General features: G+C 44.3%; 1 protein-coding gene across 1 annotated transcript in view; it reads left to right on the forward strand.

Moving 5' to 3' along the window:
* TMEM108 (transmembrane protein 108) overlaps nt 1-24,196 on the forward strand; it is a 205,226-nt gene that overhangs the window by 147,168 nt on the left and 33,862 nt on the right. The window contains exon 4 of the mRNA XM_083188589.1: nt 12,378-13,397. Coding sequence (XP_083044715.1) covers nt 12,378-13,397 — 1,020 coding nt within the window. The remainder of the gene's footprint in view (nt 1-12,377; nt 13,398-24,196) is intronic.

The raw sequence follows: 24,196 nt of genomic DNA on the forward strand, positions 1-24,196 counted from the left end.
TCACAGAGACAGTACCACCTCCGTCCCTGTACGAGGTACCAGTACCCACACCTCAAAACCTATTTGTATCCTAGATTACAATAAGTACATGGGCGGAGTGGATCTTTCAGATCAGGTACTGATAAGGCCGTACAGTGCCCTGCGGAAAACAAAAATATGGTATAAGAAGCTGGCCGTGTATATCATCCAGATGGCACTGTATAACGCTTACGTACTATTCCGTTCTACCAGCCAGACGGGGACATTTATGCACTTTCAAGAGGAAGTCATAAAGGGCCTAATATTTGGGAACCAGCAGGCAGAGGGCCCCAGTACTTCTAGTACTGGCCCCAGTACTTCTAGTACTGGCCCCCGTATTGTATCAGGGCAGCATTTTCCTAACGAAATCCCCTCCACTGGAAAAAAGGGCAGGACACAAAAAAGGTGCAAAGTTTGCTATAAAAAGGGAATAAGAGAGCAAATTTTTTTCCACTGTGAAACTTGCCCCGACAAACCCGGCCTATGTATGAAGGAGTGTTTTAAAATATACCACACATCTATGGATTATAAGGTTCATCATTTCACCGTGCTTCGGGGGTCTTGCTAATGCGACATAGCACCCACCATTCATTCCACCAGAATGTGTGCATCAAAATCCAAATATCACTCCTTCCCTTCTGAGTCCTGCCATGCACCCAAATGGTATTTTTTGGTCACATATTGGCATTGCCGTACTCGGGAGAAATTGCGGCACAGATTTTGGGGTGCTTTGTCTCCTTCATTCCTTGTGAAAATGAAAAATTTTGAGCCAGAACTGCATTTTTGTGTAAAAAAATTTAATTTTTAATTTTCACAGCCCAGTTGTACCAAAATTGGTGAAACCCCTGGGGGTTTGAAATGTACACTATACCCCTAGATGAATTCCCTGAGGGGTGTAGTTTGCAAAATGGGGTCACTTGTGGGGGGGTTCCACTGTATTGGTGCTTCGGGGGTCTTGCTAATGCGACATAGCACCCACCATTCATTCCACCAGAATCTGTGCTGCAAAATCCAAATATCACTCCTTCCCTTCTGAGTCCTGCCATTTTTTGGTCACATATGAGGCATTGCCGTACTCGGGAGAAATTGAGGCACAGATTTTGGGGTGCTTTGTCTCCTTCATTCCTTGTGAAAATGAAAAATTTTGAGCCAGAACTGCATTTTTGTGTAAAAAAATTTAATTTTTCATTTTCACAGCCCAGTTGTACCAAAATTGGTGAAACCCCTGGGGGTTTGAAATGTACACTATACCCCTAGATGAATTCCCTGAGGGGTGTAGTTTGCAAAATGGGGTCACTTGTGGGGGGGTTCCACTGTATTGGTGCTTCGGGGGTCTTGCTAATGTGACATAGCACCCACCATTCATTCCACCAGAATCTGTGCTGCAAAATCCAAATATCACTCCTTCCCTTCGGAGTCCTGTCATGCACCCAAATGGTATTTTTTGGTCACATATGAGGCATTGCCGTACTCGGGAGAAATTGCGGCACAGATTTTGGGGTGCTTTGTCTCCTTCATTCCTTGTGAAAATGAAAAATTTTGAAAGCCAGAACTGCATTTTTGTGTAAAAAAATGTAATTTTTCATTTTCACAGCCCAGTTGTACCAAAATTGGTGAAACCCCTGGGGGTTTGAAATGTACACTATACCCCTAGATGAATTCCCTGAGGGGTGTAGTTTGCAAAATGGGGTCACTTGTGGGGGGGTTCCACTGTATTGGTGCTTCGGGGGTCTTGCTAATGCGACATAGCACCCACCATTCATTCCACCAGAATCTGTGCTTCAAAATCCAAATATCACTCCTTCCCTTCTGAGTCCTGCCATGCACCCAAATGGTATTTTTTGGTCACATATGAGGCATTGCCGTACTCGGGAGAAATTGCGGCACAGATTTTGGGGTGCTTTGTCTCCTTCATTCCTTGTGAAAATGAAAAATTTTGAGCCAGAACTGCATTTTTGTGTAAAAAAATGTAATTTTTCATTTTCACAGCCCAGTTGTACCAAAATTGGTGAAACCCCTGGGGGTTTGAAATGTACACTATACCCCTAGATGAATTCCCTGAGGGGTGTAGTTTGCAAAATGGGGTCACTTGTGGGGGGGTTCCTAACTTTTAGCATCTTATGGTGCCTAGAAACCTACATGGTGCCTAAAAAATAATCTCATAAAAAGGAGGCTCCAAAATCAAGTAGGTGCTCCTTCTATTATGAAGCCTGTGGTTTGGTCAACGTGCACACTAGGGCCACATATAGGATATTTATGAAAACAAAAGAATTGGGGGAATCAATTTTTAGTCACATTTCTCTAGTAAAATCTACTGTGTTCCTTCGAAAAATGTATTAAAATTGAAAATCTGCAAAAAAAATGAAATTTTGAAATTTCACCTACACTTTGTTTTAATTCCTGTGAAACACCTAAAGGGTTAACAAACTTCCAAAATGCTGTTTTGAATACTGTGAGGGGTGCAGTTTTTGAAATGGCATCATTTATGGGGGTGTCTCACATACAAGTCCCTCAAAGTCACATCAGAACTGAACTGGTCCCTAAAAAAATCAGTGTTTGAAATTTTCTTGAAAATTTGAGAATTTGCTATTCATATTTTAAGCCTCCTAGTGTCCAAAAAAATTAAAAGGAGGTTGAAATAATGATGGCAACATAAAGTAGACATATGGTCTTTGTTAGTTATTAACTATTTTGAGTGGTATGATTATTTGTCTCACAAGCAGAAAATTTAACATTTTGCAAATTGCAAAATTTTAAATTTTTTTACGACATTTTGGTATTTTTCACAAAAAAACACAGACTGTATCGACCAAAATTTACCACTAACTTGAAGTACAATGTGTCACGAGAAAACAATCTTAAAATCACTGGGATAAGTAAAAGCAAAAAAAAGTTATCCCCACATAAAGTGATACATGTCAGATTTGAAAAAAAGGGCTCTGTCAGGAAGGCAAAAACAGGCTGCGGCGGTAAGGGGTTAACATGCATGATTATTATTATTATTATTATTATTATTATTTTAAATTTTCATGCTTCTTGTGTATTGTACTGACAAGGAAAAATAAAAGATTTATTTAGAAAAAATGCTCTGTAGCAAATTTGATACACAATGTAATGGTATACCTATATATACCTTATGTATATGGGTATATTTATATGGGTATGTAGTAGGGTGGCCAATCCCGGGATTGGGATCGGCGGGATCCCGGGATTTGGCCCCCAAAACGCCGGGATTTCAATCCCGGGATTGGAGTTTCCAATCCCGGGATTTTCGGGATTAGACTGCGCATGCGCAGTCTAATGCCAGGCAGCATACCCGGCAGAGCAACCCTGCGCAGCGTGACCTCTCAGCGTGACGAGAGGTCACGCTGTGCAGGCAGGCAGGCAGAGATGAAGCCGCCCGTCCACCTAGCCGGCCCACCCAGCAAGCAAGCAACTCCGCATTATGAAGTCGCCCGCCCGCCCGCCCACCTAGCCAGCCAGCCAGCTGACCCAGCAACCCGGCTCCCGAAGTAGGAAGCTGCCCACCCGGTATCCCGGTTTCCACCCTGCCGCCGGCCGGATGAAGCTGCCCACCCAGCATCCCGGCTCCCACCCATCAACCCGGCCGCCGGCCGCCCCTGCAAATGTAAGTAAATGCGGGGCGGCCAGGGCGTTTTTTTTATTAGGAAAGCCAATCCCGGGATCCCGGGAATCCCGGGATTGAGCATTTTTCAATCCCGAATCCCGGGATTGAAAAAATGCCCCGGGATTGGCTTCCCTAGTATGTAGTAAAAGTGCAATAGTATGCAATGAAGGGTTAATATGTCCAGTTTTATTTTGTTTTTCTTAGATTTGTACAGCTCCAATCTTGTGGTTACAGTTTTGTATGTCTACTAGTACTAGTGTTTTGTTTCATTTGTTATTTATTAAGTTAACAGTAACTTATGCTTCAAGGATTTATAGAGAATATGTGGAGATTTCTCATAATATATTGCACATTTGTTTACCTATTTGGCATTAATAAGTGTAATGGGAATAGTAAAACACTGAGGTATATAGCTGAGTTGATGTGAATATCAGTCATACACTGCTTCAGTACAGCTACCGTAAACAATCATTACGCAATCATACATTATTTACTTACAGTGGGTTTTTCAGGGGAAGAACTGTTAATCATTTTTGGTTTCAATTTTTTTGTACAGTATATGCGGCAGTAATAGACACCCAGATACACTTCAATGATGACCCTCATCTTCTTAAAGGACAAACATTTCCTTGTATCTTAGTAATGGTAACACAATGAAAAAGATTTCTATAGTTTCATATCATCAGACATTTTAAACAAGTATTACAAACAAAACTAGCAATGAAGCCGGAAAGAGTTGGGCAGAGAGGTCATGCTTGATGTGTGAATGGTCCCCGCAAGCCGAATGTCAACTATCACTATAGTTATGTATGATAGACTGTTAACTATCATTATACACAACGCTCAAAAATTGGAGTAGAATGTTGCTCTCTGGAAGTCATGTCCTGATCTATAGACATTTGGGTAAATGGAAAAACCATAAACACAATTAATTAATCATACTTCCTGCACGTGATTCATTTTAAACAGACCTTAGTTTTTTCTCAGACTCTACATAATCAAAACACACAACACACAAAATACCTTTTGAGCTTTATTTATTCTGTCCCTTTGTACTTAAAGGCTCAACCCACATCTCACATGACTCATTTTAAATGTTTTCCATGAAAAGTGAATTTACTGAACAGGAGACTATAGATGAGTTTATCCAAAATTGCTGTGCCCAGTATGGAGTTTCCCAAGATGGTCTCCGCTTAGTTACTAGAGAATCTGTTGCTTCGTCTGGCAGTGGGCACAACCATGAATGAGAGGAAAAGTAAAGATTGTTTGACATGGAGAACACCCTGTAGAAAAGTCCACAAAATCAGGCAACAGCGTAATCTGCCACAGAGACTGAACCGAGAGGGCTGAAACTGGTACTTTTAAAGTGACAAGTCAGAGGCCCTTTTCCAAACCTGCCTGACAGAAAATGATAGACGTAAAGATTTGTGGTTAAAGCATGGTCCCTTAAACAGTACTTTTGGACAGAGAGGAAGATGGAGAGGCCCAGAGGATCCATTTGTCAAGCTTTGCATGGCCAGTCCGGAGCCACAAGGCTCACGGTGCCACCTTCACCTGTAATTTGCTGAGGACCTACGGATTAATGGAAAGCAGATATAAATGAGGGAAAAGATCACTCGGGCCACTAGAGCATCCACTAGAATTGCTCCTGGATCCCTTATGCTCGAGCAGTTTCTCAGCAGCTTGTGGTTTTGTCAAAAAGCCATTACTGTATATTGATGGACAAACAGGAGCTGAAAGATGTCAGGGTGTATGGTCCACTCTCCAAAGTGAATGCTGAAAGTCCACCTTCCAATTTTAGACATGGGGAATGTGTACTGCTGTCATTGCTGGAAGATGACACTTAAAGAATATGATGCAATAATGACACTGAAGAATGTGATGCCACAACTGCAAGTGCCACCCTGATGATTTATGTAGATAACAGCTGAAGCAGTGTCCAAAACAACTTGACCAGCTAGTGCTAGAGGAGGGGTTTTGCTAGGCAAAGAGCTCTATGGCCTTCTTAGAGTCTGTGTTGGTGCACCAGGTACAAGGCCATAGGCCTCTCCTCATCGCCACAGCAGATGCTGGCCTCTTAGATATTATAATACACATGTCAATGTCTGAATTGTCAAGATAGACGCATGCTTACCTGATGTGTTTAACCATACACAACTCAGCTCTGTGGGCACTAGAATGGAGACACTCTTTGAGGGAAGGCTGTGCCACCCAGGCATACACATGGGTTGGGTGTACATTAGCTCCTAGAAAGGAATAAATTGTCTTAAGGAAGTTCTCAAGCATCCTTAAGGAAGGATGGTCTTAAGGAAGGCCGTGTTAAGTATAGTAAGCATCAACCCAGAGGAGGGGATTCCTTATTGACCCTATCCACAGCTGTTAGCAGATAAAAAGCAGCAATGTACTAAGGTACCTGGAAGCACTTGTTATAGAGAACTCAATCCTCCATTAGGAGGTCATTGAACTTTTGTAGGAAAAGCGATCTCAGTCGCCACCTCCTTTTGTCATTTTAAACCCAGGGCATGTGACTTAGATATCTGTTCCAATTCCTTGATCAAAATTCTTGATCAGGCCCTCAACATCCACTTGATCCCACTGATTCAAGAAGTTTAGGTCATACCCATACAATTGATGTCTCTGGTGGAACACATCAGGGAAGCAGGCACCTATCTTTGCAAGTCAGCTATCGACATGTGTATTCTAATCTCTAAGGGGGCAGCATCTGCAATGGCAGTGAGGAGAGCCCTATGGTTTTGTACCTGGTGCATCCATAACCTCTAAGGGCAGTATTCAATGAGAAAATTCTCAGTGTTTTATGGAGAATTTTTGCTTTTTTCGCCTTGGACGGAGCATTTTGCTCTCCAAAAGCAAGCAACCCTATTCAATGTGAAATATTCTCCTTCTTTCTAAGTGATTTTCTCCGTGTCTCTCCGTGTAGCAATTCTCCATCTTTTGATGGGGAGCTGGAATGTGAACTTTTAAACTAAAAGGTTTTTTTTTTATAATTTTGGTGTAAAAAAATCAGGTTTTTTTTTCTGTGAAGGGGCATGTTATTTTTATTCATGTGCTTATAGCACATGAATATATATTTAATTTAAAAAAATATATATATATTTTTATTTTTTTATTTTTTACACAGTGCAGCCAGCAGGGGGCCGGAGCGCTCGAGCCGCTCATTACATATTCATATATTCACTGCACCCGATCGTTAATATGCACGATCGGGTGCAGTGAATACTGGGTCCCCCGCTGGCTATAGGGGGGGGGGGCAGCCTGTGCTGCCTGGGTCCCGGAGAGCCCCCCTCCACCCCAAATTCCTCTGTAGCAGCCAGGGAGACTTTAATCTCTCTGGCTGCTTCCGTCCCCCAGCTCCCTGAAAGCTCCCTGCCGCGGACGCTCGTCCGTTGCAGGGGTTAAGACTCGCCGCGAGTGGCGGCGAGCATCAGCCACATTGAATAGTGGGTAAAGTGCCGTGACCGAGAATCTCCAAACATGGAGAATCTCCGCAAAAACACGGAGAGTGCATGGAGAGCGAAATAAAACGCTCTCCATGCACGGAGAACTTTCTCATTGAATACTGCCCTAAGAAGGAGAAGAGAGCTCTTCCTTTTGGTAGGATATACACTTAATACTACATGCATACAAAGCATTCAGTGGAAATGAAACAAATGGTGAAGTGAGGAAGGAGCTCTATCTATAACCTGGCAAATGAGAAATAGTTGCCTAATCTCCTGGAAATTGTGATAGACACCAGAAAATGTAGGTGGTCGCTTGTGAGTGGGCATGTCCAATATGATGCGTTCCAATGCAAATCACATCATATTGGCCCCATGCAATCATGAGCAACCTAGGGGAGGGGCTAACAAGGAAAGCCTAACTCCCCATTCTGACATGGACCACAGGGCAATGGCCACCACTTACATAAGTGCCCTGTTGCCTCAATGCTGCCCAGGTGGTCTAATGATGATGACTACTGAGAACACAATGCATCTGGCTACCCCTCCTATGCTGTGTTCTCTGGAGTCTGGCCATCATCACTGACCCCTACGCCAGTGCTGGGGATCACCAGAGCGGCAGTAAGGTTCTATAGGATGCCTGCTCAAGCAAAGTAAAAATAAACTATAATGAGGCTACTTAGTATTAGACCCACAGTGACCAATCCTGTAGGCATCAGATGAAAAACTAATCCTAGTGGCTGGGGATGGGGCATAGTGGAGAGGGAGCCTGGGCTGCTGGGAGAAGAAACGTTACTGTTTGGTGCCCAGACTCCAGCTCACCAGTAAAGCCTTTGTAGATGATCGAGAAACAGTAATACTATTGTTTGAAACACCCCTGGATTTGCATTTAATAGTCTTGCTGTTTTACATTCTATGGGCAAAAACATTGATAATTAACGTCTTTGAAAAGCTGCCATTTAGTAAATAAACTCCAATGTGTACAAAACCTACAACTTGTCATTCCAATTTACCTCATGCTAGCCTTTTTTCCAGACAATGTGAAATGAGAGATAATGTATTCAGGCCTTCACTGATTTTTCTTTTTTCTATGTTAAATTAAAATGCACAAGTGGCAGGTAATGTTGGATCTGTGCACTGCATGCAGTGTTACTGATATGGTTGCCTGGCAACCAGGGGAGGCTTCCATGGAATGTCCAGGAGGTCCAAATGGATTAACCCCTTAAACACCAGCTATGATTGTTAGTAGTATGGTACAATGCTGAAATCATTAGCAGCATTATACAATTACATGTCATGCTCCAGTAATAAACATATCAAATTATTGTTGTTATACATTTGCTACTAGAATTTTCACAACAGGTGTACCTTGTATGTTATTCATACAGTACAATGCATGCTAATGCAGTGGATATTAGGAAAGTATTTCCCATTCACTGTATAAAAAAGGTGCATTTTTTTTACTTTTATTGTTTAAAACATAAAACTTGAAAAAACTTGAACTAGATCGCATCGCATATATATGTGAAAACGCACGCTGCTTTAGCACATCGCATACTTTTTTATTTAGATGTGATGCGATCTAGTTCAAAACACACAGAGCACATCGCTCCATGTATGGGCACCTTAGTGAATTTTTGCTCCATCCGGGTGGTATAATGTAATTTTTGGCTCATTCCATTTGAATTTTGACTCATTGTGTGTCGCATAAGGTGAATTTTGGTTCATTCTGTGTGGCATAATGTTTAAGGTGCAAGTATAAGGGGCAGGGCAGCCGAGAGTAATGCCGGGCCCCGGTAAAATTTTGGGGGCGTGGCCTAAGTGTGTGTTGTGGGAACCTCCCACACTTAGGCCACGCCCCCAAAATGTTTAGAGGAGGGTGAAAGAAAACTCTAAAAACTGTAATCTTAGAAGCAGCACACACCTACAGCATGTGCTGTGCTGACTGCAGGCTCAGCATGACCTCTCACGCTGTCAGTGAGACACTCATGCCGATCCTGCTGTCAGCACAGCACATGCTGTAGAAGTGTGTGCTACTGTTGCTACCCGGGAGGGATGGAGGGGGAAGGGAGGGGTCAGACCAGGGCCCCTGCGCGGCCCCTTCAGCAAGTGTGGGCCCGGGTAATTAGTACCCGCTCCCCCCCTCTCTCGGCTCCCCTGATAAGGGGGTCTACTATTGTGTTGCATATTGTATATAAGAGGTATATGGCGAGGCACACTGCACTCAAGATCACACCCCCTTTTAAGTGACCACGCCTCTTTTTAAGTGGTCACACCCCTAATGCCATGGTGGGGGGCACTCATTTTTTGGCTGGAGGGAGCAAAATTTATAGTTACGAAACTGCCTGGGCCATTATCTTGCTGCATTTTTTTGCTGCACATGTGATTATAGGAGAACCCATGAGGACCACAGTTTTAGCACATGGCAGTTTTGTTTCTAATTTTTTCTGTTTTCCACCTGCATTTTAGACACAATGTGTTTGTTCTAAATGAAGAGGCAGCCTCAGTATGTTTAGCAGATCTCAGATAAATACTTTTTTTTTCTTAAAAGCAAACCACATTGGCTGAAATTGCTATCACATGGCTTATGTTTTGCTTTTAATAACGTGCCACTAATGAATGTTTATCACTATTTGATAATTGAATATCCATAAAATATACAGCTAAAGATCAATATTGCTGTTCACTTTGGATCCCACCTTCCTGTAAGTATTTGCAGCTGTACAGTAATGTTACAGTGACTGCTCATCGTTATGTTGTTTGGCCATGACAGTCACTTCAGCAGGAAACAAAGCGTGTACAATATTAATGAAGCTTTTATTTGTCTCGTTTTATAATGAACAGTAAAAAGATAAGAGACTGTTATACTCTAAGATCATAGGGAAGCTATATTGCCTTTATTCACAGTTACTATAGTAACATAGAAAGGGTATTGTAAACTTGGCTAAACAATTACGAGTTCTCTGTTATATCCAAATACAGTAATAACAAAAGAATTTACTCCTAAAGTCCATTTTGCTTGAGGCAAAAGTGTTCAATACACTATTTTGTGCAGGGGTGGGTCCAGAATACACGACAGGGGGCCACATGATAAGAGAAGGAGGGGCGACTAATGATAGCAGCATTCACGCCCTTTTCAGAAAAGGGGTGTGGCTTCACAGGATAGTGGATGATAGAGAGGTAGAGATTGACAGGGAGAGGCAGTGGTTTATGGGGAGAAAGAGGATACGGCAAGCAATGAGTGACTGATGGGCAGTGAATTAAAAAGAGAGAGTAACAGAGAGATATAGACGTGACAGGAAGAAGCAGTGGGTAATAGGGAGAGGCAGAGGGTGACCAAGAGTGGGTGACAAGGAGAGGTAGAGGGTGATGGAGAGAGGGTGATAAGCAGTGGGGGACAGGAAGCAGCAGATGGTGATGTGCAGAGGCAGAAGGAGACAGAGAGAAGCTCACAATCAGAGGGTGACGGAGAAACAGAGGGTGGACAGTGGGTGAAAGGGAGAGGCAGTGAGTGACAGAGAAAGGCAGTGTATGAAAGGCATACGGTGAACAGTAGAGTTAGAGGATAGCTGTTCTCTACATGAGGGAGTGAAGAGGTTAAATTGTCTCAAAGGGTTCACTGACACATTAAGGGAAAGTATCAGCTTCTGACCTGTGTTAAAAGAAAGGTTAATCCTGTGTTGGAACCGGGTTACTGTGCAGTGTGAATGGGTAACCTGGGTCAAGCAACACAAGTCTCGTTCACACTATAGGGAGGAGACAACGTGATCTGCAAGTCCTGCCCCCCTCCCCCTCCCCCCCCCCTGATGACCTGCCGCTGCCCTGCCCCCTTTTTTTGAACATCAGAAAGCCGGCTTATTGTCAGGTCGTTGTGGTATTTGCAACGTGAAAGGGTTATAAGCCAGAAATTCTGAGCCATCCCAAAGTTGCAGGTGTTCTTTAAAGTACACAAGGGGACCAGCTAGTTCTCCTTTTTTTTAATCACAACTCTTAAACAAGGCTCCTAGGAGATAGTTAGAACTAATAGTATGTAAAATGCAGATCAAGAGCTAAAGCATTTCTGAGGCATTGTGAGTAGGCATCGTGTTCTAAGCATAAAACTCATTCATCTACTCTTGAATGCTTGACTGTGGAGGTTATCCCTATGGCTACACAGACTGGATGCGGCAGCAGTGACACAGGTATCATGTACAGTATATCTGCATACATAATTGCAGCTGCCATCAGATACATGCCCCAAAACATTCATGACATGCCTGTGTTTTTACCACATTTCTGGTTAACCACTCTGCAATGAAATCCTGCCTGCGAGCAGAATTGTACCTTTACACATGTGCAGTGCTATCACAGCAAGTGCACAGTCAAAGGATATTTATTTATTATTTATTTATTTACAGGATAGTCACTTGATTGCAAAAACATTGGCACAGTGTATGGTACACCTCTGAATTAGTCCTATTTTCTTAACAGAGAGAGAATATTAGGGATGCCAATGCCAGGGCATTTTTTTCAATCCTGGAATTTGGTATTGACAAATGCCCAATCCCAGGAACCTGGATTGGCTTCCCTAATAAAAAAAAACCACCCGGGCCGTGCTGCATGTTTACTCACATGTGCGGAGCGGCTGGGAGCTATGTGGTGCGGCTGAGAGGGTGGGCAATGGAGCTTGGAGCCGGGCGAGTGGGCGATTGAGCCAGGAGGGGGATGGGCTGATGGTGACGGGAAGACAGCGCACCCCAGATGAGGTGAGCTGTGCGTCTGTGTGGCCTGCGCAGTGTGCCCTCTGACCTTGTCATGCTACGCGGAGCCGCACTGCTGGGGACGGGAGAAGCCAGGCAGCGTCTGATCACCTGCTAAGACGCTGCCCGGCATTAGACTGTGCATGCGCAGTCTAATCCCGAAATCCCAGGATTGGAAACACCAATCACAGGATTGAAATACCGGCGTTTTGGGGGCCAAATCCAAAGATCCCGTTGATCCCGGGACTGGCCACTCTAGAGAATATACATAAATGCAATCAGATGAATCTCTGGGAAGTCAGTGTTAACCCTTCACTATGAGAATGACAGAGCTATGTTTATAAGTGAACTGAAGATCTCTATCTATAATATATATGTATATGTGTGTGTTCCAAAAGGAAGAAAATGAAAGCTTGCAATGATTATTTGGTTTATTGACTGTATTATTATAAGTTGCATCATATACGATAACATCACTGCTTCTATTTATTTCTCTGTTACATAATTTCCATAAATACTGTCTTTTATCTCTTCCAGGTGTTCTACTTGTTCTGGCTCAGGCAGAGAAAAAAATATTTGCGTTTAAGGAACAGTTTCCAACCTCCCCATCTTACCACTTTCTGGAGGAAACCAACCCAAATGCAGCGATGGTAATGCCGAGTTTCAGCTCTGGTCTTGTTCGGAAGTCTGCGAAGTCTGGCACTAGGCTGTCTGTAAAATCTGCAGACTTGGTGCCTCCTCTTCACAGCGAAGTTGCTGATTACAATGACAGGCTTATGGCTACGCCACCTCTTAATATTCAGGGTGTTACACATTCAGGAAATGCGCACATCAAAAGAAAAACATCTGCAAACATATCAGATGTGTTCACTACAGAAACTTACCTCCAACCGGAGCTCAGTTCCAGCTTGTCATTGAGGACTACATCCACCATTGACCATAGCAGCACTATACTTGCATTTCTTAAAGACACTTTGCTGGGACATGTTGGTACTTTACAAAGTCTTCCCCAAGAAGACCAGACAGAAGGTTCTACCACCTTTACCAGTGGTATGTTAAAGAACACTGCATCAGTGTCAGTGCCTTTTAAGAGCTATCATTCTAAATTATGGGAAGTGTTAAGTCGAAATGGCTCCTTGTTCTCTATAAGACAAGGTAAGAATGGAACTTCGCCAACGGTTACAAGAATGACAACATCACCCACATTTTGGCACACTTCCACTGATTCTAAGAGCACTACATTTGCTTTAGAAACCACCAAGGGCACTGTTATCAAGCCCCATACTATATCAAACACTGCTACCACATTAGACTTTGTTTTGTCAACCGATGTCACAACTAGAAGCTCTATAACTATGTCCACACCTGGGTCCACAGCAACTGGAAATTTTCTAAACAGGCTGGTGCCTGCTGGAACTTGGAAACCTGGGGTTCTCGGCAATATATCCCATGTAACCGAGGAAGGTAGCCAACCCCAACACAGAGAAACTATTTGTCTCAGCAAAATGGACATTGCGTGGATATTCTTGGCTATTAGTGTACCAATATCATCATGTTGTAAGTATTTATACTTTGTTGTTCATTTCTGAATTTCAATGTTTTTTGTGGTTGTCAAAGTCTTTCAGTACATAATTATGTCAACTGTAAACTAAAATGCACTATGTAGACTAATTCAAAATATGGGACTGATTCTGGTTGGTTTACAAAAGCAAACTCCTTTTTTAATGGACAAAACCATGTGCACTGCAGGTGGGGCTGATGTAACATGTGCAGAGAGAGTTAGTGAAGATCTTCTGTGGACACAGAGCCTGATTCTGATTGGAAGTAAAGCAAAAAAAAAAAAAAATCATAGTTGCCTACTTCCTTGCTGCCCTCTCCGGGAGAGGGCAGCCAATTCAGTGAGGCAGGGGTGGGCAGAGCCACTGATGTGGCGGGGTGGTCAGCAGGTCACCAGTGTGGGGGTGTAGCCAACACGATCCTGTCTTTGTGGTCCCGCCCCCGCTGTTCAGGCAGTATTTCAGGCATTGTATGGTGGGGGTGGGGCTACAGTGACACAATTCGTGTCATTTGCTCCCACGGACCACTCGCCACGGGGGGTCGCAGGAGGCTGCCCGGATTCCGGGAGGCTTGCCTACCTTTCCGGAGGGCCGGGAGATCGACCCAATTTCCGGGCCATTCCAGGAGGGTAGGCCACCCTGAATTAACTGTAAACCTGGGCAGAACAATGTTGCACTGCAGATGGGGGAGATGTAACTTGTAGATAGCTTTAGATTTGTGTGGTGTTTGTCCAAACTAAATCTAAGTTGTAGTGTAAAAGTAAGAGGAACATTTGTGGGCTACATGCCAAAGCAGCCAGTATTTCCTCTGCACAGAAAAAAACATAGTTTGTTCCAGATACACATTTGCTTGCTTACTTGCAAAACAGAATCAACCCACACTTCACTAGATACATTATTAGGACAACCACAGGTAAGACCTCCTTTGTTTCTGTAGTACAGGGTTGCCGACCCTCCCGGAATTCCCGGGAGTCTCCCGAAAATCGGGTCCCCCTCCCGGCCCCCCGGAAGGGTGGGCAACCCTCCCGGTATTTAGGGGACCCCCCTGAACCCACCGAATCGCGGCATGTAAATGCCGCAATCCGTGGGTCTCAGAGGAGGGGGCGGAGCTAAAATGGCACAATCGTGTCATTTTAGCCCCGCCCCCTCCATGGATAACAGTAATTTCTACTATTTCCCGTAGTGGGGGCGGGGCTTAATGACGTCACCGTCAAGCCCCGCCCCCCGATCGGGTAAGCAAAGTCTCCTCTCCGGGCTTCTCCCGGAGAGGAGTATTAAAAAGTCGGCAACCCTGCTGTAGTATAGAGCAGTATCAACTGTAAATTACCAGATGATTGTTACTGGGGAGGCATATTTTTTCCCCCGATCTTTCAAATAAGGGTGCCATAGATTGTGGGCCAGGATGGAGGTGGGTTGTTCTTGTTAGATACCCTCACCCATCTGCAGGCTCTGCTAGTATATATGTAGGTCAGGATGATAATGTCACCACAAAGTAACCAGATCATATTCATAAAAAAAAAAAAAAGGATTATACCTTTTAACTAAGGGTGCCTCTGAGTTTATTGAAGTGATGGTCAAATCTCCTGGAAGGTCTGTAAGTGTTCTAATATTAGAGAAGCTCTCCTGGCCTTCCAACATAGTTGTCTACCCACTTGCCGACTGAAGAGGGCAACACAGATTCTGGTGATTATGATGTGATTTGCTTTAAATTGTATCATCTGAAACCTACACCCCAGTGTATAACATACCTCCCAACTGTCACGATTACAGCGGGACAGTCCCGATTTTCGGGTCCTGTCCCGCTGTCCCACCCGCGGCAGGCATTGTCCCGTTGCGGGGGGTGGCAGTTGGGAGACCCCCCAATCTAATAGAATGCGCACAGCGTCTATTCTCGTATGAAAATGAGGTTGCGGCTAATTAGCAAAAGCCGCACCATCATTTGCATACGCCCCGCCCCCTTTTCGGACGGGGCCCTATTTCTTCAGCACAAAAGTTGGGAGGTATGGTATAATACTGAGAATAGTGGCTTTGGTCACACAGGGGTTAGGCTTCTGATAGCGTGTAGCTCTGTCTCCCTGTAAAATGCAGCCAATTGTGTCTTTATATGGTGGGGTCTGGTCACACTGAGGGGGATTATTCTGGTTGATTCGTTCAGATGCAAATTCACTTCCTTGCGAGTCAACCATAACCCAACCCTGCGAATGGTGGTACGCTGGTCCACCATTCGCACGACACGTATGTTCGCATAGCATGCGAATGGATGTTTCACATATGCATCCATTCACACGCCTATGGGAACCTCCCACATCTTTCAATGGTCGCCGACCATTGAAAGATGTGGTGTGTACGCGCATATATAAAGTGACTCTCACATCACTTTTATATGGGTGTACAATGTCATGGAAATGGCCGGCAGCTGACATCCGGTGATGTCAGCTGCCCGCCCCTGGCACCCACTTCACTGGGTGATTATCATCGGAACGCCCAGCATTTTCATGGGAACGCCCATGAAATGTTGGGCGTCCCCATGGGCAAGTACCCCTGTCCGCTGCCCCAAATGCCAATGTTCAGTGTACAAATTTGTATATTGTGTTTCCATTAAATCTGATATATGGGATTGTCATTTGCTACTTGCTATTGTCATTTATCACCTAGGATGTGATAAGAAATACATATTGAAAATTTGAAATCACAACTTCGACATTAAAGGACAATATAATATACCAATGTATAAAAAAAACTGAATCTAACTTATATTTATAGTGAAAAAATATTCAGCTCATTCTCACCATACATAGCCTCATTTGTGAGAGGCGCTAATTGGTATGTAGAACAAAATTCCCACTAGAGATTTCGATATTAATAAGTATTTAGAAAAACTTCATAATTAAAATTGCAGCCAACCAAAGAACCTTGGCTGCCACCTACTGGGCATTATATTTATTGCTGCATTGAAGTGTAAATTCCTCTTTTCAGGAGTTTGATTATATTGCCCTCATGTGTTCAACAACTGGAGAAAATTTCAGAGCTGTAAATTCCTGCTCACTAAAGAGCTTCACTTGAAAATTCCTCTATGAGATATAGATACTATACTATAGGCAGCAAAGGAGGCAGCTACACTCTGGGATAAATCAGTGTGTAAACCAATGGTTTGGGGACTATTTTTGCTACTTCCTCATTATATATAATTTGTGTGTGTGTGTGTGTGTGTGTATGTGTGTGTGTGTGTGTATGTGGCTAGTTACACTGTTGCAGGGTACAGCAGTGTGTCCTTTCATGATGCATAGTGTTCCATAGTTACCTACCCTCCTGCATTCTGCAGGAGACTCCCTGAAATAGCAGCAATCTCCCTATCTCCCTCATTAGTCTAGCAAGCTCCCTCATTTACCCTAGCCCACATTACATTGTTAAATTTTTTGTGAAAAAGAAATGAGAGACAGATACATTTTTTTTTTAATTGAGTGATTTTTATTGAAGTTTTAGATAATACAAAACAAAAAGCACAAACTAAGGCAGCAAGACAGAGCACACAATAAATATATAACAGTAGAGTATAGTAGGTACCTCCTACACATGTAACGTAAAACAATAGCCCGCATGCAGGATGGAAAATGCAATATATAAACTCGAAGGCGCCATTCGAGTAAGCTATTGGCAGGGGTATTGTTCAAGTGATACAGTATAGCATTTAAAGTATAGGTGCAGTCGCTCCACTACATATACATACCCATAGAGGAGATGTACATTTTCAAACAAATGAAAAGCTCGCCTTGCCACATACTACAACCTAAACATAAAATCAACCCACTAAGCCCAAAATAAACCTCCCCATAACCCCCCACCCTGTATGACCTAACCCCAACTCTTGGTATACCTGGATCCCACCAACTAACTACACTACCTAAAGCTAATAGTTACCCCACTAACTACAATATACTGTAGGGGGAAGTAAATCAGTGGCCTTTAGCTAACACAAGGTTAAGCTAATCCTGCCAGAAACTCTAATTTACCCCAACCACCCACCCATCCACCCTCCCACCCACCCTCCCAACTAACTAACTAACTAGTGCGGATTACAGATCGGAGAACTGACAGGGGCTATGTCAATGGCCCTAAATGACCAGGATCATCCTGTCTAGAGTATATGGGGACATTATCACAGTATTACAATAAAGATAACCGCAATATGGATTCGCCAGGTCAAATACACACTGTTGTGCTGAGCAAGAAACTATATTGATAGGAGAAATTGGACAGATGCGCTATGATCATTAATCAGGCCAAGTCTGCGTCTACTTTCAAAGCTCTAATCTGGCCAGTTTTCAGATCCCTGGGGAAGCATGGTTGGCCTAAAAGTGCTATCACCAAGGAGATCAGGAAAACAACTGACATAGGCATAAAGGAATACGCAAATACATGTTGTCAAATTCCAGTGTCGTATCGCAGGTACCATTAGCAAAAAAGGAGCCTGAAGGGAAACGGTATCACAGTCAATGTTCAAAGGAGTATTGTAGTACGCATTCTTCAGTTTGGGCACTCCCACATCGGTATACTCGTTCAGTTCAGGATCAGGTGTAGAAATAGACAGGGGCTTCATGGCAGGGGGTGTAGCATACCTAAAAAACCTAACTCACCCCCTCACACCCATCCCGCCCACCCACCCAACATATATCTAGCTACCAACCCTCCCCCCCCCCCCCCATCCCCATATAGTGGTAGGATAGTAGGCGGATGGATTGATGGAAGCAATGGCTTGGCAATAATGATAAATTATAATACTTTGGAGGGAGTCTGTCTCATCCACTGATAACAGGATATCTTAATAACTATCATAGGCATAGTCATACACTAAAAAAAAACCAAAGCGCCAGTCCAACCAGGACCATCCCCACAACCACCAAATAATGAACTGTCTCATCATCGCCTATGTCATGTTACATATCAAGTGAGTTGTGGCATTAGACGTAGGGAAACAATCCAATAAACGTTACATACATGAAACCAGGATATATCTATACTAATGTAATATTAAGATTAGAGTAGTAGTGAGTAGTAGTGAGTATGGCAAAACCGAACATGACACAAGAAGAGATCATAATAGGCATCATAAACTTAAATAGCGTATACATAACATTAGTCCGGCCAACTCTCAATCAGCTGAAAAAACACAGTTATGTCTGTGAGCACTTTCCAAGTCTCTCGAGGATAGGCAGCAGAAGATCCAAGGTAATGAAACAAAGAAGTCCAGGATCGTGGAATTTCCACCAGGAGTGGGAAAGAGACCTTTATGGGAAGCCCAGCATGATCAGAAGGATTATGTTTGGAACTCCAAAATGATTTAAATCTGGTCATGTCCACTTGAGAATACATATCCAGGGTATGAGGGTAAACAGGAGCTGCGAGGGCCACAGGGTCGGTACAATGAGATATAACTTCTTCAGGAACATCATCACACTTCTCTTGGATATAGGAGGAAGAATAAACATTTTTCTGTATGTCATTCAGCTGGGCAATAAGCCTGTTGGTAAAGGCATAGATTGCATGCAGGATTTGTGAAGCGGCGACGACCATGGTGTCACAATAGCATGTGTAACCAGCTACAGTGGGACCTCAAAGGAGAATGGCTGCAGCTATACATATAGGGTTTCTAGTGAATAATGGAGGGTGTCCGGCAGGAAGACAGGCAGCAACTGGTCAACATTAGGATCGTGGTGCGTGTCAATATGTAAAGGCAGTGCCTTGTATGCCAGAATAAACAGAGTTGTTCTCCCACCTCAGCGCCAGATATGAAGGCGTCCGCGCAGGACTGTGCAGGTCGAATTCTCAGAATGAGGCCCGCTGTCTCCAGCGACCAGATATGCCGTTATTTCCCCTCAACCACAATGCCGGATTTGCTCTTTAATGCTGACCGCGGCGTGCAGGGTGGTATCGCAGGAGAACACCGCTGCCAAATGCCGGGCAGATCAGCGCAGGAGCCCAAGCGCCTGGAACACAGATGATCGTCGGAGGATGTCGGAGCTTTCAAGATGGCGCCCGGGAGTCCCACATTCGGAAGGCCCGGGCTGTCACCACAGAAGACCGGAGCCCAGCGCAGGTTCAGCGGGTGGCACAAGATGTGCAGGGGAGGTTCATAAAGGAGAGGGAGAAGGGAGGGAGAGCCGTGGCCCCGGGATCAGGAGATTATATCAGGATAATTACGGAGCCCCGGAGATCCACGTCCTCTCACCAACCAGGCCAAGCCACGCCCCGAGAGACAGATACATTTACATTGAATCATCAGCACCATTTTCCAGCACTTTAGCAAGTATAGTAGCTCTTACTAACTGCCTTGGGGCTCATCTACATTTGGATATAAATCATTTTACTAGATTCCTCTCAGATGTAGCAGTACACACCCACACGTCTAGGTACCATGTTCACAATCCCTTTTCACAATCTCTCCATATATGGAATTAGACACGCCCTTTGGGTGGAGCATTACAAGCCCCCTCAATGGGGTGCAGTGCAAAATTCTACTATCAACTATAATCTCCCTGAAATTAATTTTCAAAAGTAGGCAAGTATGTAGTGTTCCCTCCCGTTTGCTGCTGTGGCCTCAGGCTTCCCCATAGAAGTCTTTGTGCCCCTGCAGGAGTGTGCATATGTATGCTCCCACGACTGCACACCACGCTCCATTATGGTACCCGCAATGCAAACTTAGGTACTTGTGTATTTTGGCTGCGCCCCCGATCTCCATCGCGCAATGTTTTAATCGCATCGCATGCCATGCACCCGATGGCATGCGATGCGACGCGATTTTTGCCCCCTATGCGATGAAAGATTGTATAAGCACCCTAAAGGGTGCTTTTAAGCACCCTAATGGGTGCTTACAATGTTAAATGCACTCCCACGCCACTCCCCCTACTATAAACGTAAACCCGAACCGTGGCGAGTGCAGCGAGCCCGCGAGGGGACGCGGATACCTTCACAGGTGTCGAAGTCCCCGCACAGGGCTCGCTGCGCTCGCCACGCTTCGGGCTCGGTGGCTCGCTGCGCTCGCCACACTTTCTTTTCTCAACTCCACGCCGACGTGGATAGTGGGGGTATGAAAAGGTCAGAGGACGCGTACCGCCGCCCCTCGCGGGCTCGCTGCGCTCGCCACGCTTCGGGTTCACGTTTATAGTGGGAGGGTGGCGGGGGGGGGTGCATTTAACATTGTAAGCACCCATTAGGGTGCATATACAATGTTTAATCACATCGCATTGTATGGCATTGTATGCCATATACAATGTCATACAATTTTAAAATTATATGGCATTGTACAATATCGCGCAATATTGCGTCGCATCGCATACCATCGCATGCCTTATGGTATGCGATGCGATGGGCGCCGCCAAACTACACAAGTACCCAAACTTATTGTTGGAGAATGCAACAGAGGACGCATCTGTTGACTGTATATATATATATATATATATATATATATATATATATATATATATATACATTAATATAGCACCATAAATTATTTCAGGACATTTTTAATAATAAAACTGAAAATTTTTAATAATTTATGGTGCTAATCACCTGACTGTACCTCTCGATATTAAGACCCATGAGTGCCGCCATACTACTGTTGACTATATTGATCATGTCAAGGGGTTAAAGTGAGGGGTAAATGGGTGGAACTGAGTTCCACCACCTCTAATGGTGAGGTGGAACATTTTAACCTCCACATTGGCCCTGCACAGTAATTATCACAGAAACGCATTCTAGTTTACAAGGGGATGCCAAAGACCCTACCACTGGCCCTGTCTCTGCCTAATGGGGGGAGGAGAGGGGGGGGGGGGGGTAATTAGGTGGCATAAAGAGATGAGTTCCCCCACCTCTGCATGACCAATTTATGCCCTGATCATGTCTATGTTCAGTGGAAGGCACCTACGTGCATACCCGGCTGTTTGGGATTAAGTGCTGGCTGTCCTATTTGGATAGATATCTATATAATAAGTAGAAGAGTGTGTGTGTTTGTGTGTGTGTGCGTGTCTGTCGCATTGCGGACACACCGTGGCACTTAGAGCCACCAAATTCAGCAACAAGGTACCTCTGGGCCTGGTGGTGTGCACCTCAAACCCGTTTTTGGGAAATTTCACTTAGAAATGTAAAAAAACACCAAGGTTTAATTTGCCTTCATTGATGATCTGGGAAAAAGATCGACAATCTGGGAAACCGATAACTAAGGAACAACTCCACACCTGATTTCTTTGCTGTCATTGGGCAGTTTTGAATTACTTTAATCACGCTGTGCAGCGAATCCTGTTTAGGATTCGCTGCACAGTCGCCGTGTTCCAGAGGACTGGAGCCTTCGCTGCCAGCCCTCGCTGACACAGTATTCAATGCTGCAGGGGCTCGCTGCCCCGATGGCAAATGTTAACCCCTGCGGCGGACGCCGCAGGGAGCCGAGTGACGGCGGCAGGCAGGGAGATGGAATTCTCCCTGCCTGTCCCAGTATGTATGTGGGGGGTAGGAGAGCTCCCCGGGACCCAGGCAGCACAAGCTGCCCCCCCGGGAGAGCTAGCAGGGGACCGGGTAGGAGCCGCTAACACTGCTCCCGATCGTGCATATGTAATGATTGGGAGCAGTGAATATATGAATATGTAATGAATGGCTCTCGGCTCCAGGCCCCCTGCTGGCTGTTATGTTTAAAAAAATATATATTTTTTAAATTAAATATATATTCATGTGCTGTAAGCACAAGCACATGAATAAAAATAGTATGCCTCTTCACAGAATAAAATTCCAGATTTTTTGACACCAAATAAAAAAAAAAAAAACATTATTTTAAAAGTTCACATTCCACTTCACCATGAAAAGATTGCGATTGCTACATGGTGACACACGGCGAAAATCAGTTAGAAAGCAATTTGCCATCTTCTCATTGAATACATTCACGGCGAATCACATTGAAAAACCACAGCGAATTGCGGAGACTATCAGACGGCGATTTGTCCGTCATTCACTGTTCGCTGGCGGTGAAAAGTGCACGTTGAATAGGGTGATTCACTTTCTGATACAAAAAAATCCCCTTCCAAAGTGAAAATAGCACAAATTCGCCATGAAACATGGCGAATTGGCCTCATTGAATACTGCCCATTGAGTATGAATGACACTTTCCAACATTATGGTGGAGGATTTAAACAATTAGGGATAATTGAGGATATACACATTCCACACACGTACACATTGTACACACACATACACACACACATAGCACGCAACATATATATGTAGCGCACCTCACACACTTACACTTTGGACAGAAACACACAACAAAACACATACACACATAACACACCACATGCAGTACAACACAAATCCACATACACTACAATCAGTGGCGGCTCTTACCCTTTTGGCGGAGGGGGGCTGCCACAATGTGCCACTGCCATGCTCCCTGCACCTGCCGATCCCCTGAATGGGGCCAGCGCATGCGCAGTAACCTCATACATACTGAGCATGCGCTGGCCCAAGCCTCCATGGGCTCCCTTTGCAGGATCCGGCGCATGCACAGTATTGTCTGCGATACTGCGCATGCGCAGAACCCATTTTGCATTTTGGTGGCTGCCCCACATTTGCACACAGTGAGGCATCCCGGAGGACAGGAACACCTTTGAATAGGACTGCCTTGGGTGACTGGCAGGTCAAACTTCCAATAGGAAGTCACTGCCAGTCACAATGAAGCCGGAGCAGTCTCACAGACTGCATCTGGCTTCACTTAGGCAGAGACAGTGGCGGATTTTACCTGGGGGCGGCTGCAGCCCTGCAGCCCATAGGTAAAAACCGTGACTGACTACAACACACACCCAAAAACTGTACAAAACACAGAACACACACACACTTAAACATTGCCAGGATACGCACAGCACACTACACACACATATATACGTAGTGCAACTCACACACTTACATATTGGAGAGATACACACAGAACACACCACTCACAGTACAACACACAGAACACACACACTTAAACATTGCACAGATACACACAGCACACTACACACACATATATACGTAGCACACCTTACACATTGGACAGATACACAACACACACACAAAACATACCTCTAACAGTACAACACACACCCACATTCACTACACACACCCAAAAACAGTACAACACACACAAAACACACACTTAAACATTGCACAGATACACAATGACACAACACACACATACACATACTGTATATATATATACATGTAGCGCAACGCACACACTTACGCATTGGACAGATACACTCAACACAACACCCACATACACTACAACACACACACAAAAACAGTAAAACACACAAAGAACACATAAAAAATAATTGCATCATAGCATACCCTCCAACTGTAACGAAATTTGCCATTTTTTAACAGTCTGTACAGGCAAATAAAATATGTACCGAATATACAGTTTTTTCTTTTTTTCCCCATATCCGTCTCTCCAGTCCTCCAGGCTGTCACTGCGCAACCTGGCCGGTGGCACTGAGAAATCTTTGTCCTGGCCAATGCACCCGTTGATCAATAAAAAGTAGGGGTACTTGTGTATTTTGGCGGCGCCCATCGCATCGTATACCATAACGCATGCGATGGTATGCGATGCAACGCGATTTCGTGCCATAGTGTACGATGGCAAACAATTTTCAAATTGTATGCCATTGTACATGGCATACAATGCCATACGATGCGATGCGATTAAAAATTGTATAAGCACCCTAATGGGTGCTTATACAATGTTAAGCACCCTAATGGGTGCTTACAATGTTAAATGCA

This window comes from Crinia signifera, chromosome 5, assembly GCF_055691185.1.
Source record: "Crinia signifera chromosome 5, ASM5569118v1, whole genome shotgun sequence".
NCBI classification, from domain to species: Eukaryota; Metazoa; Chordata; class Amphibia; order Anura; family Myobatrachidae; genus Crinia; species Crinia signifera.